Raw genomic sequence first — 19968 nt, forward strand, 5'->3', positions numbered from 1 at the left:
TAATTAGCTCTTCCCCACGTCCCCCCCATGGTTTCCTGAGTACTCACTGCTTTTATTCTCTCCCTTGCCAATATATCCATCCATCACAGCTAGAACGTTCTTCCTAAAATACAGCTTTGCTCATGTTATTCTCCTGCTAAAAATGAAACAAAATATTTTAGCCTGGCACTGAGAACTCTCTACCTTTTTATCTGAATTACTTTCTCTTCATTCAGCCTGCTGTTCTGAAGTATTTGTTTTAGGACAAGTACTTGCTGAAGTATTGCTGTTCTGAAGTCTGTTTCCTAAATATAACCTGCGTCTTTGGCCTCCGTGACCTCACAGTCACTGCTGCCTGTGACTGACGTGCCTTTCCCTACCTTCTCTTACATGTTCTGTATTTCCGAATGCTGAGTACCTCTAACAGATGGTGGAGTACACCCTAAAAATTGTGAAATTTCAAGGCTTTCAGTGCTGCTGCTTTACTTCATCAGTTCTTTAAAAGTTCCATAATACTGGTCAGGCATAATGACTCATGCCTCTAATCCCAGCACTTTGAGAGGCCGAGGCGGGCAGATCACCTGAGGTTAGGAGTTTGAGACCAGTCTGGCCAACACGGTGAAACCCCATCTCTACTAAAACTAGAAAAATTAGCCAGGCGTGGTGGTGGGTGGCTGTAATCCCAGCTACTCGGGAGGCTGAGGCAGGAGAATTGCTTGAACCCAGGAGGCAGAGGTTGCAGTGAGCCGAGATCACACCACTACACTGCAGCCTGGGTGACAAGTGAGACTCTGTCTCAAAAAAAAAAAAAAAGGGTTCTATAATACCGATTTTTTTCTTTAAACCAATTATTTGTACCACCACTACTTCAAGCAGTCATCTTTTTTAGGAATTGGGTACAGGAATGATTTTCTTTCTGAAGGGAAGTTTCTTGGAAATTTCACTGGCAGTTGTGGAGTTGTGGGTCATGACACTGTGTGACAGAGGATACCCAGAAGATGCTGGGCTTGTCCTCTTCACAGCAGCAGCCAGGCGGTTACAGGGTGTGCAGGACGCGTCCATAGGAAAAGCACCCTCCTCAATTGCACACTCACTCATTAATGTATTTAGTAGTAGATGCTCTGGATTCCTTGTTTTTATGGTTGTTAATATTTGGGGGTAGGAGAAGAACAGTGTGTGTGAAATCATTATTCTGAGTTTCAGCTTTTTAAAACAGGGGAGCCCTTTAGAAATTCTGCTCACAGTCACACATTCTAAAAGAAGAAAATTAGAAGCTCTCTAAAGATTGTAATCATAGAAAAAAAAGAATTGCTCATTAGAATATTGAACTGAGTGTTCCGTCAACTTTCCTCACATCGGGGAATTGCTAATGTGAGGACGTCACTAAGAAGTAGATCAAAGATATCTTTTTGAGATCCTCTTATGATACATGTTGCCTTCCTGTTGTATTCTGGTTTTTATTATTGGGGTATAAAGCAGATTTTAGGCATATATAGCTTGTACCTAGCTAAGCTTTTAAGAATGAAGTTGATTATTTTATTGACTGAAGGGAAACAATTAACCCAGGGTTTTCTTTTTTTTTTTTTTGAGACAGAGTCTCGCTCTGTTACCCAGGCTGGAGTGCAGTGGTGCCTTCTTGGCTCATTGCAAACTGTGCCTCCCGGGTTCAAGCGATTCTCCTGCCTCAGCCTCCCTAGTAGCTGGGATTACAGGTGCCCGCCACCACGCCTGGCTAATTTTTTTGTATTTTTAATAGAGATGGGGTTTCACTGTGTTGGCCAGGCTGATCTTGAACTCCTGACCTCAGGTGATCCACCCGCCTCAGCCTCCCAAAGTGCTGGGATTACAGGCGTGAGCCACCGCGCCTGGCCTCACAGGTCTTTGAAAAAATGGGATTGAAAATTCTTGCATAGCTTTTAAACCATGGTGCTGGATAATTATGATAAGTAGATATCGTTAGGGAAAAAAGGAGTGGGATGACCATCTGATTTACGAACCTTCACTTTGGCTGTTGCAAGAACATTATCTACTTGGCCTTTCAGTAGGCAGCTTGCCAGTCCTTTCTAGCAGCTGTTGAATGTAGTCAGCTATTTTGGAACATGAGGGGTATTGTAATTAGGTGTGTGGAAAATTGATTTAAGAATTCAAAACATCTCTAGATTTTTAGTAAAACTCTAGAGTGCAAGTAAAAAATAAATGTCTCATATTTTAAGCAGAATAACAAGCCTTTATTTCCTCAGAATTACTCATTAGTACTGATAATGAGGAAAAAAATACGTAACTGCAAAATTGTGAGGGAAAGCCTCAAAACAACTTGCTTTGCTTTCTTTGTCACAAAATGTTTATTTTAGTATATATTTTCCCCACTGTACATTTCCCAGGAACCTTTGTGTTTTGGCATCCTTACTGAACATTAACAGAATAATAAACCAGAAGATTCCTGGAGGCTTGGCCCTTTGTGGCAGAATGAGCTGTGCACCTCAATCCTTTGATATGTGCTTTCCCCGTTTTTTCCTTTGCTGTTGAAAGGGAAAACAACTGCTTCTATTTTGGATAGTTTTTAACTAATGATCTCAAAAATCCAGTATTGAATATTTATCCATGAAGGAAAAATTGTGTTAAGTGCATTTTATAAACTGATTCTTATATATATGAGAGGGTTCATAGCTGGGATTAAAATGCTGTGTTGTTATAATTGTTTTATTGTTTAGATGAAATTGTTTAGATTATTATTCGGATTCTGGTGGAACTTTTTTGAGCCATTAATAGAAAATAGCAGAAATAACTGAAAATAGTTGGTTTAGGCTCATTGTACTGGTCATTTCAGTAAAGTATAACTGATATGTGAAGATCCAGAAATACCACTGTGGGCATTTAAAGTACATAAATTTTTATTATGATGGAAGAACAGTTTTCATTGGGAAGAGATTTTAAATTTGCAATGTCTTGTCTTTTTTTTTTTTTTTCCTACAGGAAGGAACTGGAAACCTTCAAAGGTAATTTTGTGTTAATTCTTCACTTTAAAGTAGTTGAGAGTTAATTGGTGTCAGATGTTCTCTCTTGATAATGATCAACGAACTCATTTTTTAAAAATCAGTTTACATAAAAAAATAAAACTTAATACTGTTTTTGTAGGTTTTGTTTAATCACAAGTGGTTTTGATATTCTCTTTAGCACATATATACCAAGTGAGAGTTTCTGCTAATGACCTTTATAAATGGTATGTTAGGAAGGTGCAGTGCTAACTTTGAGGTTGTTGAGAATCATAGTTTAAGAAGATTCTGGTTTCTCTTGTGCATTCTGGGCCACGTGGAAAGGGAATGGTGACAAAGATCAAGAGGTGCCCCTGCAATTGACCTTGTAGTCACTTGAACCTCCTGAGAGGTCTTCAGTGCTGGGTCCTGCTCTGCTGCTGTCTTGTGACTTTGGCTGAGTGTCTTAGCTTTTCAGGCACAGTTTCTCTTTCCATCTGTAAAATTAGAGGCTCAGATGAAATATATTCTGAGATTCCAAAAGCACCCAGCATTACTTTTTACGTTTAGGGAATGCCTGAAGGAGGGACACTAGAGAATAATTCTTGGTTATATTGACCGGTACTGGTCATGGAGAAATGCTAGTGAAAAATAGAAAAAAATACAAACTTTCCAGCAGCTCAAGGTTATTCCAGTTTGCCATTTTTCAATTAATTACTCATGAGCAATTAAGTACTAGAAATCCTATTCTCGAGAGACTCATTTCAATAACTGAGAAAACTTTTTGAAATCACTTCTGATTTAGTTGTTTTATGCTTATTATACTTCACATGTAAACCAGCATTGTCCTTTAGATTTACTGAATGGTTAAAGATTTCCAAGTATATCGTTTATGGTTGAATTGTTGATATGTCTGATCTGTTAGAATTTAGAAAAAATGACGAATTCTCAAGATAAAAGGTATAAAGGCATATTCCTCCTATAGTTATTATTGAACCAGCCTTGTTTGGCTGGATTTCTGTTTGACCTACTACAGCTATAGTAAATGATTAAGCTCCTGGCCAGTTTGTTGAAGGTAATGTTAAATGACCGTGTGATACAATGTGTTGTCATGGCTGTCATTGTTCTTAATTCGATTTGTAAACCACTACTTGTATACTTTTTTTTTTAAATCAGTGCTTTAAAATAAGATAAATAAGATCACCATGGTTTAAAAGCCATGCAAGAATTTTCAATCCCATTTTTTCAAAGACCTGTGAGGCCAGGCGCGGTGGCTCACGCCTGTAATCCCAGCACTTTGGGAGGCTGAGGCGGGTGGATCACCTGAGGTCAGGAGTTCAAGATCAGCCTGGCCAACACAGTGAAACCCCATCTCTACTAAAAATTTGAAATCCTCATAAAATGCCTTTTCCTTCTCATTCTTTTCTTTTGGTTGACTAGTTTAGTATCTTCTTACGTAACAGTAAGAGATGAAAAAAACAATCAAGTTAATATTAATAGACAGGGCAGGGACACAGATTATGTAAAATGTCAGTTTTACTTGCATCTCAGTGCTGAGGCATACTTTTTTTAGTATGACAATATTCAGAGAAAAAGAAGAGAATAGCAGTTTGCAAAAGGTTAGGTAGTGTTGCATATTACCCGATAGAATAATTCAATTTAAGCTGAAATATCTTGTTTATACACACATTCCTAATTATGTACAATTAACAGCACATCAAATCCACCCACAGGCCAATTAAAGATCTCAAATGTGAACAAACCCTAAATTGAATGTTGCATTATATCAACATTATATCAAGATTTTTAGTATCAGTGTTCATTCAAAATTGTTTCTTCTTGAGTGTTTTGCTAATATTTTAAAAACGAGGCCTGGGCATGGTGGCTCACGCCTGTAATCCTAGCACTTTGGAAGGGCCTCCTTTGGGAGGCCGAGGGGGGTGGATCACCTGAGGTCAGGAGTTCAAGACCAGCCTGGCCAACATGGTGAAACCCCATCTCTACTAAAAATTCAAAAACTAGCCAGGCGTGTTGGTACACCCAGCTACTCAGGAGGCTGAGGGAGGAGAATCACCTGAATTCGGGAGGCGGAGGTTGTAGTGAGCCAAGATCACAGCACTGCACGCTAGCCTGAGCCATAGAATAAGACTCTTATCTCAAATAAAAAAGTACCCTATAACAAGAAAAACAGAAATGTAATAGCTCTTCCAAAGTATTAGTGAAGAAAAAAACATTTAAAAATTTGTTTGAACATACTGTGGCAATTTATTATTTTTTGAATATTGCCTTTTTCCTTCTCAGGTTGCAGGAAAATAAAGGGTATTACTTCCTCCAATTGCTTTATTCAACTTATATTTAGAAGCTCTTTTCTAAATTGAGGGAAAACTAACTTTTGAGAACCAAAATACAAACTTAGTAACCTTCGAAATTAGTAATGTAGATTAATATCATCCACCAAGTTCTGGATTCTCCCTTCTATACTCCATAGAGGTTGATGAGTTATGTTCACCTTACTTCTGCTGCATATGGCCAATCTCTACAAGACTATTAAAACCAGTTGTTGTTCTTGTCTTAATATTGGCAGTCGGAAATTTTTCTGTGTTCCCCAAATACTGCATTCATTTAAACTTTTTAGTGACAGTCACTCAAATATCAGATAGCAGAAAAAGGAGATTAGGATCATAAAAGTCCTTATTTTATATTTTTAGTGGGGAAGGCATTCCATTATTGTAAGCACATGTAGAGTACATAAGCTTTCATAGTCTTTAAAGACATAAGACATTAATGACTTAGCTCTGGAAAGCAGAGCCAGTGGAAGAGACGGAACCAGAGTGGTCAGAGACACAGGAAGACCAAGGCAATGTAGTGACAAAAACAAAAACAAAAAAAAACAAAACAAAAAAAAACTGCAGAGGAGAGAGTTTAAAGGAGGAAAAGTGGTTATCCGTGATACAAGTAATGCAGAGAAGTTGAGCCGAATGGGGAGAGCCTATTGGATTTGACAATGAACAGGTCATTGGCGACCTGAAAGAGCTGTTTATAAAGGGTGAATCCGAATTGAAAATCAGAAGTGTATGAATAGGCCAGGCATGGTGGCTCATGCCTGTAATCCTAGAACTTTGGAAGGCTGAGGCAAGCAGATCACTTGAGGTCAGGCATTCGAGAACGGCCTGGCCAGCATGGTGAAACCCCATGTCTGCTAAAAATACAAAAAAAATTAGCCCAGCGTGGTGGCGGGCACCTATAGTCCCAGCTACTTGGGAGGCTGGGGCATGAGAATTGCTTGAACCTGGGAGGCAGAGGCTGCAGTGAGCCGAGATTGTGCCACTGCACTTCAGCCTTGGCAACAGAGTAAGACTCTGTCTCCAAAAAAAGAAATGTATGAGTAGTTAGGAAATAAAGGTGACATGAACTAATTGTTCAATCATGAATGGATAGAAAAAAATGAAAATGTAACGAGATAGGATCCGGGTCAAAGTCAGGGGAGGTATAGTTGAACATATTGAAAGAGTCATTATGATATTAAAGAAAATGGAAGGAAATGGTATCCAGATAGGTTATCCTTGGAGAGTGTCCAGGGCCATCTCTTTTCCTAAGACCTTAGAGAAGGAAAGGATGGCTGATAATATAGGGAAAAGTTGACATGGAAGGATGAAAGAATTTTTTGAGAATTCACATAAGGAATGATAATCTGAATTTTCAGGGCTAGGCTCAGAAGCAGAAATAAAAAAAGCAAAACAAATATGCTTTGGCTAACACAGAGTTGGAAATGGGAAAACATGTAAGCTGGGCCAGCAGGGCATGGTAACCATGGATGCTAATGAGACTGACACACTGGAGAGGGGAGGCCTGACCAGACCATGAGAAGAAGCAGGCTGAATGGTACAGGTGAGGTACCCCATAAAGGGGAAGAAAGCTTTTAGTGGTTGAGGTGGATCTTGTGGTCAAAGAAGAGATTTCAGTTTGAAATCTTAGAAGAGGAGCAATTCCCAGTGATGATGATGGCTAAATTTGAGTAAAAATAGAAGGCACCAAGTCATCTGACTTGGAGAATTCTGAGTCTTTGAGGAGTCTCACTTGTTTGGATGACTCATGGATGTGGCTTATACATGTTACTGGCTTGGCAGCCCTTAGCATGTTACAGATAGGGATGATGATGCTAGATGGTAAACTTCAGTAGAGTTTGTTGGTTCACTTAAAGAATTTGCTTAACATGTGAGACAAAACTATTCAGCTGCCATTTAGCAATATTTAAATGACTCAGGTTGGATGATATTACTGTCCTCTGTCCTCAAGGAGCTAAAGGACTGTGGCAAAGCTTATAGGTTAGAAAGGCAAATGTGTAATTTAAAAACAATATAGAAATAATAGAAATAACTACACTAAGGTGGGAGTAATCAGCCAGAGAGCGGTCATTACACTTGATCTGAATGATGAGTACTCGCTGGGCTGGAAAGGATAATAAAGACATTCCAGGAGGAGGAAAGAACAATTGTAAAGATGCAGATACGTTTATTTCAAGAATACAAGTTAAAATTTAATTTCTTATTTATTGAAGGAGCCACAAATAATTTGCCTGGCTGAAGCATATGGTGTGTGGGGTGAAGTGATGAGGGATGAAGCTGGACAGAGAGGCAAGGAACAACTGGTACCCAACCTTGAATGCCGTGCACAGGAACTTGGACATTTCCCTGTAGGCCAGTGGTCTTCAAAGAGGCATGTGGGCTTGCAAAGCATGAGGAGAAGAGAGGAAACTGGAACTTTTGTTTTTTTATGTCATCCTTTTAAATGTCAATTTTCTATATATTATGTAATCGAACAGGAATTCATGCCTATGTCAGGGGTGCATGATCAAAAGGAGCTCAGAGGTTATTGTTGTAGCTGATAGAGTCCGGACAGGGAGTGGGATATCCCCGAGGGTTTCAATCAGGGTAGAAGGATCAGATTTGCATTTTAAAGCAAGTTTTCTGGAATCATATAGGAGATAGGTTAGAGAAGAGCAGGTCTAGACTAAAAGAGATCAGTTGGGAAACTATTAGATTTGACTTAAGGCATTGCTAGAATGGAGAGAAAGACACAGATTCAAGAAACTGAGTAGAATAAAAAATCACTATATTGTTCCTTTTTATTGCTGAATTAATATTCCATTGTATGAACAGACCCCATTTTGTTTATCCACTCACCAGCTGATGGACATTCGGATTGTTTCCAGGTTTTGCCTATTTTGAATAATGCTGCTGTCAACTTTCTTATGCAAGTCTTTGTGTTGACATACATTTTTATTTATCTTAGGTATATAGCTAAGATTAGAATATATGGATTATATGACAACTTTGTGTTTAACTTTTTGAGAAACTGCTGAACTGTTTTCTAAAATGGCTATACCATTTTACGTTCCTGTCAGCAGTGTGTGAGGGCTGCAGTTTCTCCTCATCCTTGACAACACTAGTCAGCTCTTACATTTAGGTCTGTGATCCATTTTCAGTTAAGCCTTGTGTTCGTGTGAGTTAAAAGTCCACCTTCATTTTTTTACACATCAATGTTCAGTTGTCTCAGAACCATTTTTTGGCAGACCTTGGGGCTGTAGGCTGCACAGGCCCCAAGTCTCCCTCACAAGCCTCAGAACTATTTTTTGAAAAGAGCTTCTCTTCCCCCATTGAATTGCTTTGGCACCTTTGTGGGAAACCAGTGACCATAATGTAAGAATTTTTTTCTGAACTCTCCACTCTGTTCCTTATTGCCAATGCCACACTGTCTTGACTACTGTAGCTTCGTAGTAAGATGTGAAATTGGGAAGTCTAAGTCCTCTAACCTAGTTCTTTTTAAAATTGGTTTGACTGTTTAAGGTCCTTTGTCTTTCCATATGAATTTTAGGATCATTTTGACAATTCCAACAAAGAACAGAGCCCTCTGAGACTTTAATAGGGATGGTTGTGTTGCATATATAGATCAATTTGGGGAAAGTTGTCATCTTAATGATAGTGAGTCTTTCAATCCGTGAACATGGAATGTATCCCTATTTATTTAAGTCATCTTCGGTTTTTCCAAGCAGCTTTGTTGTTTTCAATATGTGTGTCTTAAATTTATTCCTTAATATTTCATTCTTATTGAGTGAATTTCATCAGGAGCATGTTAAATTTGCAGTATCTGTAAGACATTATAGGTGGAAGTGTCCAATGGGCTGTTGAACCTCAGGAGAAAGATCTGAGCTAGATTTGAAAGTAGCCAGCATGTAGTTGGGAATGGAAGCCCGGGATTTGAATGATGTTGCCCACAAGCAACAGGGCAGAATGAAAAAAAGATGACAATGCATAGAAATCTAGGAAGCACCAACATTCACCAGACAGGCACGAGAAGAGGGCTAGTTGCCCATAGTGGAGGCCAAGAGGCAAAGAGGAAAATGTGATAAGGAGAACATTGCAAGGACATGTCAAGAAGCAGTGTCGTATTGTTGTGGAGAAGGCAAACTGAAACATAGCCTCAGAAGCTAATTGGTGATCTTAATGAGGACACTTTCAGCAGCATGGTTTTGTGTACGTGGGGGGTGGGGGTGGAAACCAGATGGCAGAGGATTGGAATGAGTGGACTGTTCTGCCTTGTTCACCATTGTGACTCAGGTGCTTGGCACTTTGGTGCTTATTAAATATTTAAATGAATGAGGGAGTAGAGACAACGCTTTCAAAAGCTAAGGCTAAAGGAAGGAAAGAAGAGTAGTTAGAGGAGAGAGTTAGGTTGAAGGAAGGATTTCTTTTTAATTTTGGGAGGAAGTTGAGTATATTTCTATGAAAAAGAAACAGAAGCTGTAGAGAGGGAGAGGTTGAAGATACAGTGAGAGTGGCTGACTGATGGAGCTGTGATTTCAGAGGGGACCAGCAGGAGTGGGATTTAGACCATACTATTTTCAAAAAGGAAAAGATTGTGGAGAAGTGTTTGTAACTATTAGAATTGATGATTTAAGATACTTATTAAAAATATACAGCACATTCCAAGCCCCTGGTTAGTGTTGCTGAATTTGAAAAAACCTTTAGGCTAATGCTACATTAAAAATGAGGTGGGGGAAAATTATAGATGCCTTGTGTGTTATGAAATGAACTATAGTTTTTATGTTACTACTTTCAAACAGCAACATTTCATCTCTCTTTTGCTGTGTTACTAAAGCATCTTTGTACCTAGATGATAAATTCATATGGATTTAGTATATTTTCAGCCTTCCCTCCCCTCCATTTTGAGCTGCATTTGGTATGGTCCCAGACCGGTGCATACATCCTTGCACACTAGAGCCCCTGAGAGATTGCATTTTGCTTTTATAGAGGCAGTAGATTCCAATGTATGTCTGCTTCAGCCATCAGCAAAAAACTAACAGGCTTACTACAATTTCTTTGGAAAAACCTGCTTCTGGCTTCAGCCTCACTTCCTTTGTTCTACATCCCAGAAGATGCACGTGAGGGCAGCTGCCTGGTAACTGGAGGCTTCACTTGACCAGCACTGAGCTTCTGTTCACTCATTCAGGTCTCACATCCATGTCTTCTCCAGGACTCACCGAAAATAGTCAGAGGGATCCCTGTAGGTGGAACTTTATTTTCTTTTTCCTTTGCTGCTTTCCTTTGAAATGTTTACTTCCATGCTTGGATACATTGCTGTATTTGCATGGTATGCAGATGATATATTATTAAAAAGCAGAAATTAAATTCCAACTTGACTTGAACCTACAAGCAGTACATTTTTATGAGAGTATTATTAGTTTCTATTACCAACAAGTAATACTTACTAAATTAATACCTAAAATAAGTTTAAAATGTTGCATGGAAATGTAGGACTTCTTTTTTTTTATATAATATGTGTCTTCTCATGCATTAGGTGAAATTCATCAAACTGACATTTTTTATGAAGCAATATTTGTATTAAAAGATAAATATAAAATACCAGGAAAATAATGCTAGCTATTTGAATAATAAGTCTGGTGCAGCTCCATAAAACTAATTCAGCATCCCTTGCTGCTAGTATGTTCATTTTCCAAGAGGCAGTTAATAGAGTTAAATATGTGAGCCATATCCAAAGGTAGTATAAAGTTAAAATTGATTCTGTGGCACTATATGGGTTCATCTAAAATGGCTGATTTTCAATATGAATTTTGAAAAATGTCATGATGCTTCATACAATTTGAATATATATATGTATATATATTCTTTTCATAATTTTATAGAACTTCAGTGTATTCCTTATCTGTTAGCCAGAGGCTGTGGTTTTAATGACATCTCTGTGTGGTATTTATATATATATTAATACATATACAAGAATATTGAAGTTGTGGAACTTACTGCAAAAAATACCTGAAAAAATAACTGTACATTTTTGTTGAGTAATTTATTGTACTATCCATGGGGGTGGTAACTAAGGCATAATTTTTAATAGTTATTGCATTTTTTAAAACTCCCTGTTATTTCTTTAAGTTGACATACATTATGGCATGTTATATACATCATGCCTTGTCAAGTAGAAGCCACTTCTCTTTACATGCAAAAAAAAAAAAAAAAAAAAGAAAGAAAGAAGTACATGTTGTCTCTCATCTATCTATCAAGGTTATTCTCTTTTTAATATTACAAATTTGAATAAGATATATCAGACTTAAGAGAAAAGTTCCTTCTTTTGTCCCTCTCTCACGCCTGTATATGTATAACATAGCAAAACCCTGCAAGCTTAGATAGACATATTAACAGAAGTAAAATAATAGCTCAGGAATTAATTACAAAATTGGAGCATTAATGGAATCAGATTCTAACTAGAGGTTTTACCACATTCTTATTCATTATTAAGTGTTCAGGAAAAAACTTAGTGAGAACTTTGGCATTTATTTTTAAAGTATTTATAGGGAATGTATAATAAATGACATATTTTCTCTTCTCTCAGTCATTAAATAATGGTTCTAAGAGTAAAGGTCTGCATATAGGTATAATCTGATATTCAATTTTAATATTTTAGATTATTCATCTAAGAAATTACTCCTTGAAAATCTCGATTTGTTGGTAAATACTGGCAAGATTTTTGAGGTGTCTGCTCATCTTTTTCTCATATATCAATATGTGTAAGTGTATATTCGTTTTTTTAAAAGCTGGTTTGTATTTATGTAACAGTGTTTAAATAAAGTTAGTATCTATGTCCTGTAATACCAAAATATTTATATCTTGTCTGTTAATTTTGGCTCTAAGACAGTTTAAGACGTAGCTGATTCTTTATTCTAATGCCTTGTCTTAAGTTGTCATACTGGGCATGACCTGAAATTCTCTAAGACGATGTTCTATGTTGAAGGGGAATTGGCACTTTAACAGCTTGTTTAGGTATTAAACTACATAAAAATAGAGCATCGAGATTAGGGTTGTGATGCTTAAACGTTACCTTTCTGGGATTTCTTGTAATGATTATATACCACCATTGTATGATCAATAATTATAGCAATAGAGTATTTTAGAAGTGAATCAGGACAACGTTTTGTTGTCTATCATAAATGTTTGGTATCATGAATAAATACGGCTATTCTGTTTCATTACCTTTTTGCTGGAACATGGTATAACTTGACAGCAAAAATTATACCTTTCAGAAAACTAAATTTTGAAACCACAGAAAGAAATCTTTGAAAATTTTAGCTGTCAGCCTTAACAAGAGACTTTGTTGAATTCATCTGGAGCTTCATGATTTTGTCTTAGCTTTTTAGAGGTGTGTGCTGGAAAATAACCTGTGGGATCTTGTAGCTCTGCTGATTAAACTGTTGAAGGCAACTGTGATGGAGTTTGTACTTTTCTCAGAAGATTGGTAGTTGCCTAATGGTTTTTATAAACTTCTAGAGCAGGGGAGAAGTCAAGTGGCCACCTGAGCTGAGAAACTGTCACTCCTACTTAAATATTCATCTGGCTTTCCCTGTAAAGGTATGCCCATAGCATAAATATAAGTATATGGGTAGGAGCAGTAACTCACACCTGTGATCCAAGCACTTTGGAAGGCTGAGGCAGGAGGATCGCTTGAGGCCAGGAGTTTGAGACCAGTCCAGGGTAACATAGTGAGACCCCCGACTCTACAAAAAAATTTAAAAATTAGCCGGGCATGGTGGCATGCACCTGTAACCCTACCTACTTGAGAGGCTGAGATGGAAGGATCACTTGAGGCTCAGGAGTTTGAGGGTGCAGTGAGCTGTGATGGCACCACTGCACTCCAGCCTGGGCAACAGAGCCAGACCCTGTCTCTAAAATAAAATAAAATGAATAAGCATTTGAAATTTGGCTAATTTGTTTTTATTTAAGAAAATAAATAGTGTTTACCTAAGATAGGGGGAGTAACAAAAGAAGCATTGGAATAATATTGAACTATTTAATATCCTTTTGTATTCTTAAGAATCATTTAAAGTATTTGTATAAAAGAGTAGCATAGGATACTTATTAATATGCTATTCACTTTCAAGTCTCTAATTCCAGTTTTGAAAACCTATGAAATAAATACTACGGTAGATAAAATGGAATTGAACAGTCAGAAACTTACTACATGAAGATGACTCATCAGTTCTAATTATGTTTCTTTTTAACTGAAAATAAAAGTATATGTAATAAGAATTATCATAGTAATTGCAATGATGTGATGATGTGATCAAAAAAATAACCACTGGGATTTTTTCTTTCATTTAGTAAAATTAATGTGGCACAGAATATCAGTCATACCATTATAGGTATATAAGTATAATTCTGTTTATTTCTATTAAAACTCTAATAAATTAGTGAAAAGTAACTACTTATTAAGCATGTACATGTGTTAGCGCTGTGCTTTGCATTTCATAGTTAGTACCACAGTATCTCAAGTAGTATCAGAACAACCTTGTGAGATGAGAAAATTGAGACTTAAGTCACCCAGCTAGTAAGCGTTTCAGCAGGGATTTAAACCCAGGAACGTCTGCCCTCAAAACCTGTGTTTTTCTCACTTCACCACAGGCATTCCTGGGAAGTGCTAAAATGTAAACAATAGAATTTAGACAAGTTTTCACTTTCCATAATGTTCAGTGTTCTTTATGTATTGCATTTATATCCAGTCCCTTTCCCTCATTCTCTTTCTGTACCACAAACTTTGAGTAGCTAAGTAGCATATTGAAATTTCATCTTTAACTGTATTTGAACTGCTTCCTGGTCTTGCTGTGTAGTGCTCCTTTAATACAGGGCTATTCTAAGAATAAAAACCCAGTGTTTAAAATAAAAGATGCTGATATATGCTGCAGAACCCTGGAAAGATTCCTCTGAATATGGGGTGTGGGTTGAAGCTCAGGACAGGATTAGAAGAAAGATTAGTAAGGCCTCTAGTTCCCCTCTCCACACTGTGTCCCCCTAGACAGGAAATATTTCACCATTCTTAAAGTCAAGTCTTCACTATTGCACATGCTGATTTCTGAGTAACAATTTTAAAGGAATTCCTGCCTAGAATTCACGCCTGTAATCCCAGCACTTTGTGGGGCCAAGGCAGGTGGATCACCTGAGGGCAGGAGTTCAAGAACAGCCTGGCCAACATGGTGAAACCCCGTCTCTACTAAAAATACAAAAATTAGGCGTGGTGTGCTCCTGCAGTCCTAGCTACTCTGGAGGCTGAGACAGGAGAATTGCTTGAATCTGGAAGGCAGAGGTTGCAGTGAGCCAAGATCTCACTACTGCACTCCAGCCTGGGTGACAGAGCGAGACTCCATCTCAAAAAACAAAACAAAACAAAACAAAAAACAGTTGGGCTCGGTGGCTCACACCTGTAATCCCAGCGCTTTGAGAGGCCGAGACGGGTGGATCATGAGGTCAGGAGTTCGACACCAGCCTGACCAAGATGGTGAAACCCTGTCTCTACTGAAAATACAGAAATTAGCCAGGCTTGGTGGCAGGTGCCTAATCCCATCTACTCGAGAGGCTGAGACAGGAGAATTGTTTGGATCTGGGTGGCAGAGGTTGCAGAGAGCCAAGATGGTGCCACTGCCCTCTAGCCTAGGCCACAGAGCAATACTCTATCTAAAAAAAAAAAAAAAAAAAAAACAAAAAAAAAAAACAGAAAAAGAATTTCTGGCACTCTCCCCTTTTCTACATCTTTCTAGCCATTGTATCTTAGAAAAACTTTTGAAGTCCTGTCATCTAGCACCTTGTCCCGTGCAGAGTCCCTTTATGAGCAGTCCCAAAGGTGTTTATCTGGTGTGTTGACAGTTCACACTCTCTACCAGCCTTCTAAGGATTCAGAGTTGTAGTTCCTTGACCTTTTCTTTTTGTGGCAACTGATTATAGATGCTTTATTCTCCTGATCATTCTTGTCTAAACCCTTGCTAGTTTTCCAAAACCCCATATAAAAATGGTGTTTGTACCTGCATAGTCTTCTAGAAATGGTGACTGTGACCATAGCTTTTTAGTCACCTTTTCTGCCGGTCAGCTCATGTTTAACCACAATGCCCAGATCTTTTTAACATGAAAGTGCCCCTAGTCTTTATTTTAAAAATAATTGTGAAAGCAGTGCATCCCCATTGAAGACAGGAAAATTTAAAAAGCTACTGGGGAAAAAAATTGAATCACTAGTCTGCAATAGCCTCAAACATTTTGAGGTTTATACACACACACACACACACACACACACACACACACATGTGCCCATATGGGCACATCATCCAAAATTGGAGTAGCATACAAACAATTTTGTTTCTGTTTTTTCCCCTTATGAAGTGAGCATTGCCTCATGTCATTAACATACTGTTTTCCTATTGTTGGAAATTTAGGTAGTTGTCAGTTTTGTGTCAAGCATAACTTGTGCTGTAATAAGCATCTCTATACGTACATAGATAGGGCCACAGTTTTTTACAGCCTAAGGGTATTACATTTTTTAAGGCTCTTGGTGTGTATTCATCATTAGCTTTTTAGAAGGGTTGTTCCAGTTTATACTTTCATTAGCAATATCTATGACTTTATCTATTTCATGGACACCTGAGTATTTTTTTCTTGTCTTTTCTAATATGATAGCAAAAATAAAATTTGATTATTGTTTAAGGTGTGGCGGTAGGTAAAATGTGATTTATCAGCTTTTAATTGTTGTTATGAACTGCTTTTGCTTCTGGCTGCTTTCAGTTGCAGTTTTAGTGTACTTGTAGATTTGAATGAAGGGGTTATATGTTAAGGGCTTCAAATTGTGATATTTATTGCAGATATTTATCTTCAACTAATTATTTGCCTTTTAATTTTGCATGGCTATTACACACAGAAGTTTAGTATTTTTATTGAAAATAATTGTTTTGCTTTTATTATTTTAAATGGACACATAATTGTACATATTTGTGTGGTACAATGTAATGTTTTGATACATATATATAATGTGTAATGATTAAATCAGGATAATTAACATATCTATCTCCTCAAATATTTCTTTGCATTGAGAACATTCAAAATTCACTCTTTTTTCTTCCTTTTTTTTTTGAGAGGGAGTCTCACTCTGTTGCCCAGGCTGGAGTAGTGCAGTGGCATGATCTCGGCTCACCGCTGCCTCTGCCTCCTAGGTTCAAGCGATTCTCCTGCCTCAGCCTCCCAAGTAGCTGGGATTACAGGCACCTGCCACCACGCCCGGCTAATTTTTGCATTTTTAGTAGAGACAGGGTTTCACCATGTTGGTCAGGCTGGTCTCAAACTCCTAACCTTAGGTGATCTGCCCGCCTTGGCCTCCCAAAGTGCTGGGATTACAGACATCAGCCACCGCACCCAGCCAAAATCCACTTTTATAGCTATTTGAAAATATACAATAAATTGTTATAATCACCCTGCAGTGCTATAGAACACAGGAACTTATTCCTCCTCTCTGTAATTTTGTATTTGTTAACCAACATCTGGCTAGCTCTCCATTCCCAGCCTCTGGTAACCACTATTCTACTCTACTTCTATGCAGTCAAGTTTTTTAGCTTCCATATATGAATGAGAATATGCAATACTTGTCTTTCTATGCTGGGCTTGTTTCACTTAATGTTTTACAGGCTCATCCATGTTGCTGAAAATGATAGAATTTTGTTCTTTCTTATGGCTGAATAATATTCCATTGTGTATACATACCACATTTTCTTTATCCATTCATCTGTCGATAGACATTTAGTTGATTCCATATCTTGGCTTTTGTAAACAATGCTGCAATAAACATGAGAGTGCAAGTATCTCATCAAAATACTGATTTTCTTTTCTTTGGGTAAATATCCAGTAGTGGGATTGCTGAATCATGTGGTAGTTCTGTTTTTAGTTTTTCAGGGGAACCTCCATACTGTTTTCCATAACGACTGAGCTAATTTACAGTCCGACCAGCGGTGTCTGAGTTTCCCTTTCTCCATATCCTCACCAACACTTATCCTTTGTCTCTTTGATAATAGTCATTCTGACTGGTAGGAGATGATATCTCACTGTGGTTTTCATTTGCATTTCCCTGATGATTAGTGATGTTAAGCATTTTTTTCATATATCTTTTGGACATCAAATGAATATTTTTAAATGATATCTTCCATTGCTTTTCTGCATGGAAGATTCTCTCCCAATCCTAAGAAATAAATATTAGCTTGTTATTTCTTCCAGTTTTTATTCTAGTTTACTTATGACTTTACTTAATCTAGAACTTATTTTGATTTATGGCATGAAATGACTACTCAATATTTTGCCATATAAGTAATTACTTTTTCTAGTACCATGCAATAATTCCTTACTTTTCTCTCTCTCTGTTGCTGGAAAGATGTAATTGGTTAAATTCCGTCCTGCCTGCATGGTGTGTGCCCCTGAGCAGCTGAGAGTAGCTAGAAGAAAACATACATCCTTTCCTGAGTTCTCACTTCAGATGTTGTCCACAATTCACTAGAAAGCCTTGAGCCAGGCTGGTAATCCTGGTACATTCCCGTCTGCACGCTAGGAGAATGCTCTTTTCTCGAACTGTGACATCCCCTCCCTGATCCCATTCCTAATTGCTTTCCTCTGATTTCAATGAGGAACTAGAAGCAGTCAGAAGAGAAGGGCTCTGTGCTCCCTGCACTAACGCCCCCTCCTCCCAGTGTCGGCTTGCTCTGGCTTCCTCCCTGACACTGTGGGGACAGTCCCTGTTTCCATAGCAAGGCCCTCAGTATAGGCGCTGGATTCCTTCCTTCTCTCTTGCCTAAGCGCTTTGCTCTGGCAGCATTGCCCTCTCTCGCCTGCACCATCAGTGCTCACTTCTCTGCAGAATCATCTGGTAGTTATTCGTACTGTCCACATACTTCACTATTCTTTTCCTTAATCCCTTTTGTCTGTAAAAGTAAACACATAACTAATAAAACTGACATTATCACCCAAATTATCTTGGCTGTGATATCTCGGAAAACTACACTTCGGGACTAAGTCCAAGCTCTTTACCTTCCCACCGGAGATGTTGAAGTGCCTCTGGGGTTAATGCTTGGGCCTTCTCTCTCCTGCATTCTCATTCAGTCCCAAGGCTTTAAATACCACCCAATGCTATTGGCTCCAATCCTGGCCTCACCCCTAAATTCTAGACTGGTTTATTCAACTCTCCGCTCAAGAGTCCTATGATGGTGCTCACAGGCATCTTAAACTCAGCCTGTCAAAATCTGCAATCTTGAGTCTCATCCTGCCTGCTTCTTGGCTCTTCTGTCTTCTCCATTTCATTAGATGATAGCGCTGTTCATCCCCAGGCTTAGGCTGTAAGAGACATCAACAAAAATGCTGCTTGAGTCCTCTCTTGCCTTACACATCCAGTTCATCAGTAAATCCAGCCAGCGCTGCCCACAAACTGCCTCTCACCGTTTCTTCCTGTCTCCCCTACTACTGCCTACCCTGGCACCGTTGTCTCTCCTCTGGGCTGCCGTGGAGGCCTCCTCCCTGGGCTTCCTGCCTCTGCACTCATCCTCCAGAGACAGCATCACCTTCTTGTGCCAGACTCTCTGTGGCCTCCCATCACATGTGGAATACCGCCCGAGTCCTGGCTTGCGAGGCCCTGCAGGGCCCAGCCCTTTGCTCCCTTTCTGGCCTTGGCTCCTCTGCTGCAACCCTCAGCCATCTTGCTCCCTCCAGCAGGCCCATAGGCCCCACCAGGCCTCCAGCTATTCCCACCTCCTGTCCTGCTCTTCCTGTAGGGCATGGCCTGGCTCATTCCCTTCTGCTGCTTTCTCAAGGCTCTCCACATTTTACGTTGTATATCATTCTCTCTCTCTGTTTACCTGGGTTTATTTTATTTGTGACCTGGATCCTCTTTTTTGTCTAAAATGTAAACCTAACATACATTTATCTGGCTTTACTCTATCTGTTGGGCCTAGAACCGTGATTGGCACAGCACCCAATAAATATCTGTGTGAATGGAGTTCTATAACAGAGTTGTATCTCTTTACTTTCTTCCAGTGGCTTTCCAGTTCTTACAGCGGTGTCTCCTAAACATCAGTCATTTGAGCCTCACTTTCACAACCTTTTTTTTTTTTTTTTTTTTCCAAAGACAGAGTCCTGCTCTGTCATTTAGGCTAGAATGCAGTGGTGCAATCTCGGCTCACTGCAACTTCCATCTCCTGGGTTCAAGCTACTCTCGTGCCTCAGCCTCCTGAGTAGCTGGACTTACAGGCACATACCTCCATGCCTAGCTAATTTTTAGTACAGACGGGGATTTTGCCACTTTGGCCAGGCTGATCTCGAACTTCTGGCCTTAAGTGATCTGCCCACCTCGGCCTCCCAAAGTGCTGGGATTACAGGCGTGAGCCACTGCTACCAGCCGAAAATACATTTATTATTATAAATGGGAAACCAATATCATTTGACATGAGTAGAAGTTAATTGCAACCATAGGCTGGGCATGGCGGCTCTTGCCTGTAATCCCAGCCCTTTGGCGGATCACCTGAGCTCAGGAGTTCGAGACCAGCCTGGCCAACATGGCAAAACCCCATCTTTACTAAGAAATACAAAAATTAGTTGGACGTGGTGGTACGTGCCTGTAATCCCAGCCACTCAGGAGTCTGAGGCAGGAGAATCGCCTTAAC

General features: G+C 38.9%; 1 protein-coding gene across 3 annotated transcripts in view; it reads left to right on the forward strand.

The window, feature by feature from the left end:
* DTNBP1 (dystrobrevin binding protein 1) overlaps positions 1-19968 on the forward strand; it is a 153144-nt gene that overhangs the window by 76781 nt on the left and 56395 nt on the right. For all 3 annotated transcript variants that reach the window (XM_023209822.2, XM_023209823.2, XM_023209824.2), the window contains one exon: positions 2953-2975. In XM_023209822.2, the coding sequence (XP_023065590.1) occupies positions 2953-2975 (23 nt within the window). The remainder of the gene's footprint in view (positions 1-2952; positions 2976-19968) is intronic.

This window comes from Piliocolobus tephrosceles, chromosome 5, assembly GCF_002776525.5.
Source record: "Piliocolobus tephrosceles isolate RC106 chromosome 5, ASM277652v3, whole genome shotgun sequence".
NCBI classification, from domain to species: Eukaryota; Metazoa; Chordata; class Mammalia; order Primates; family Cercopithecidae; genus Piliocolobus; species Piliocolobus tephrosceles.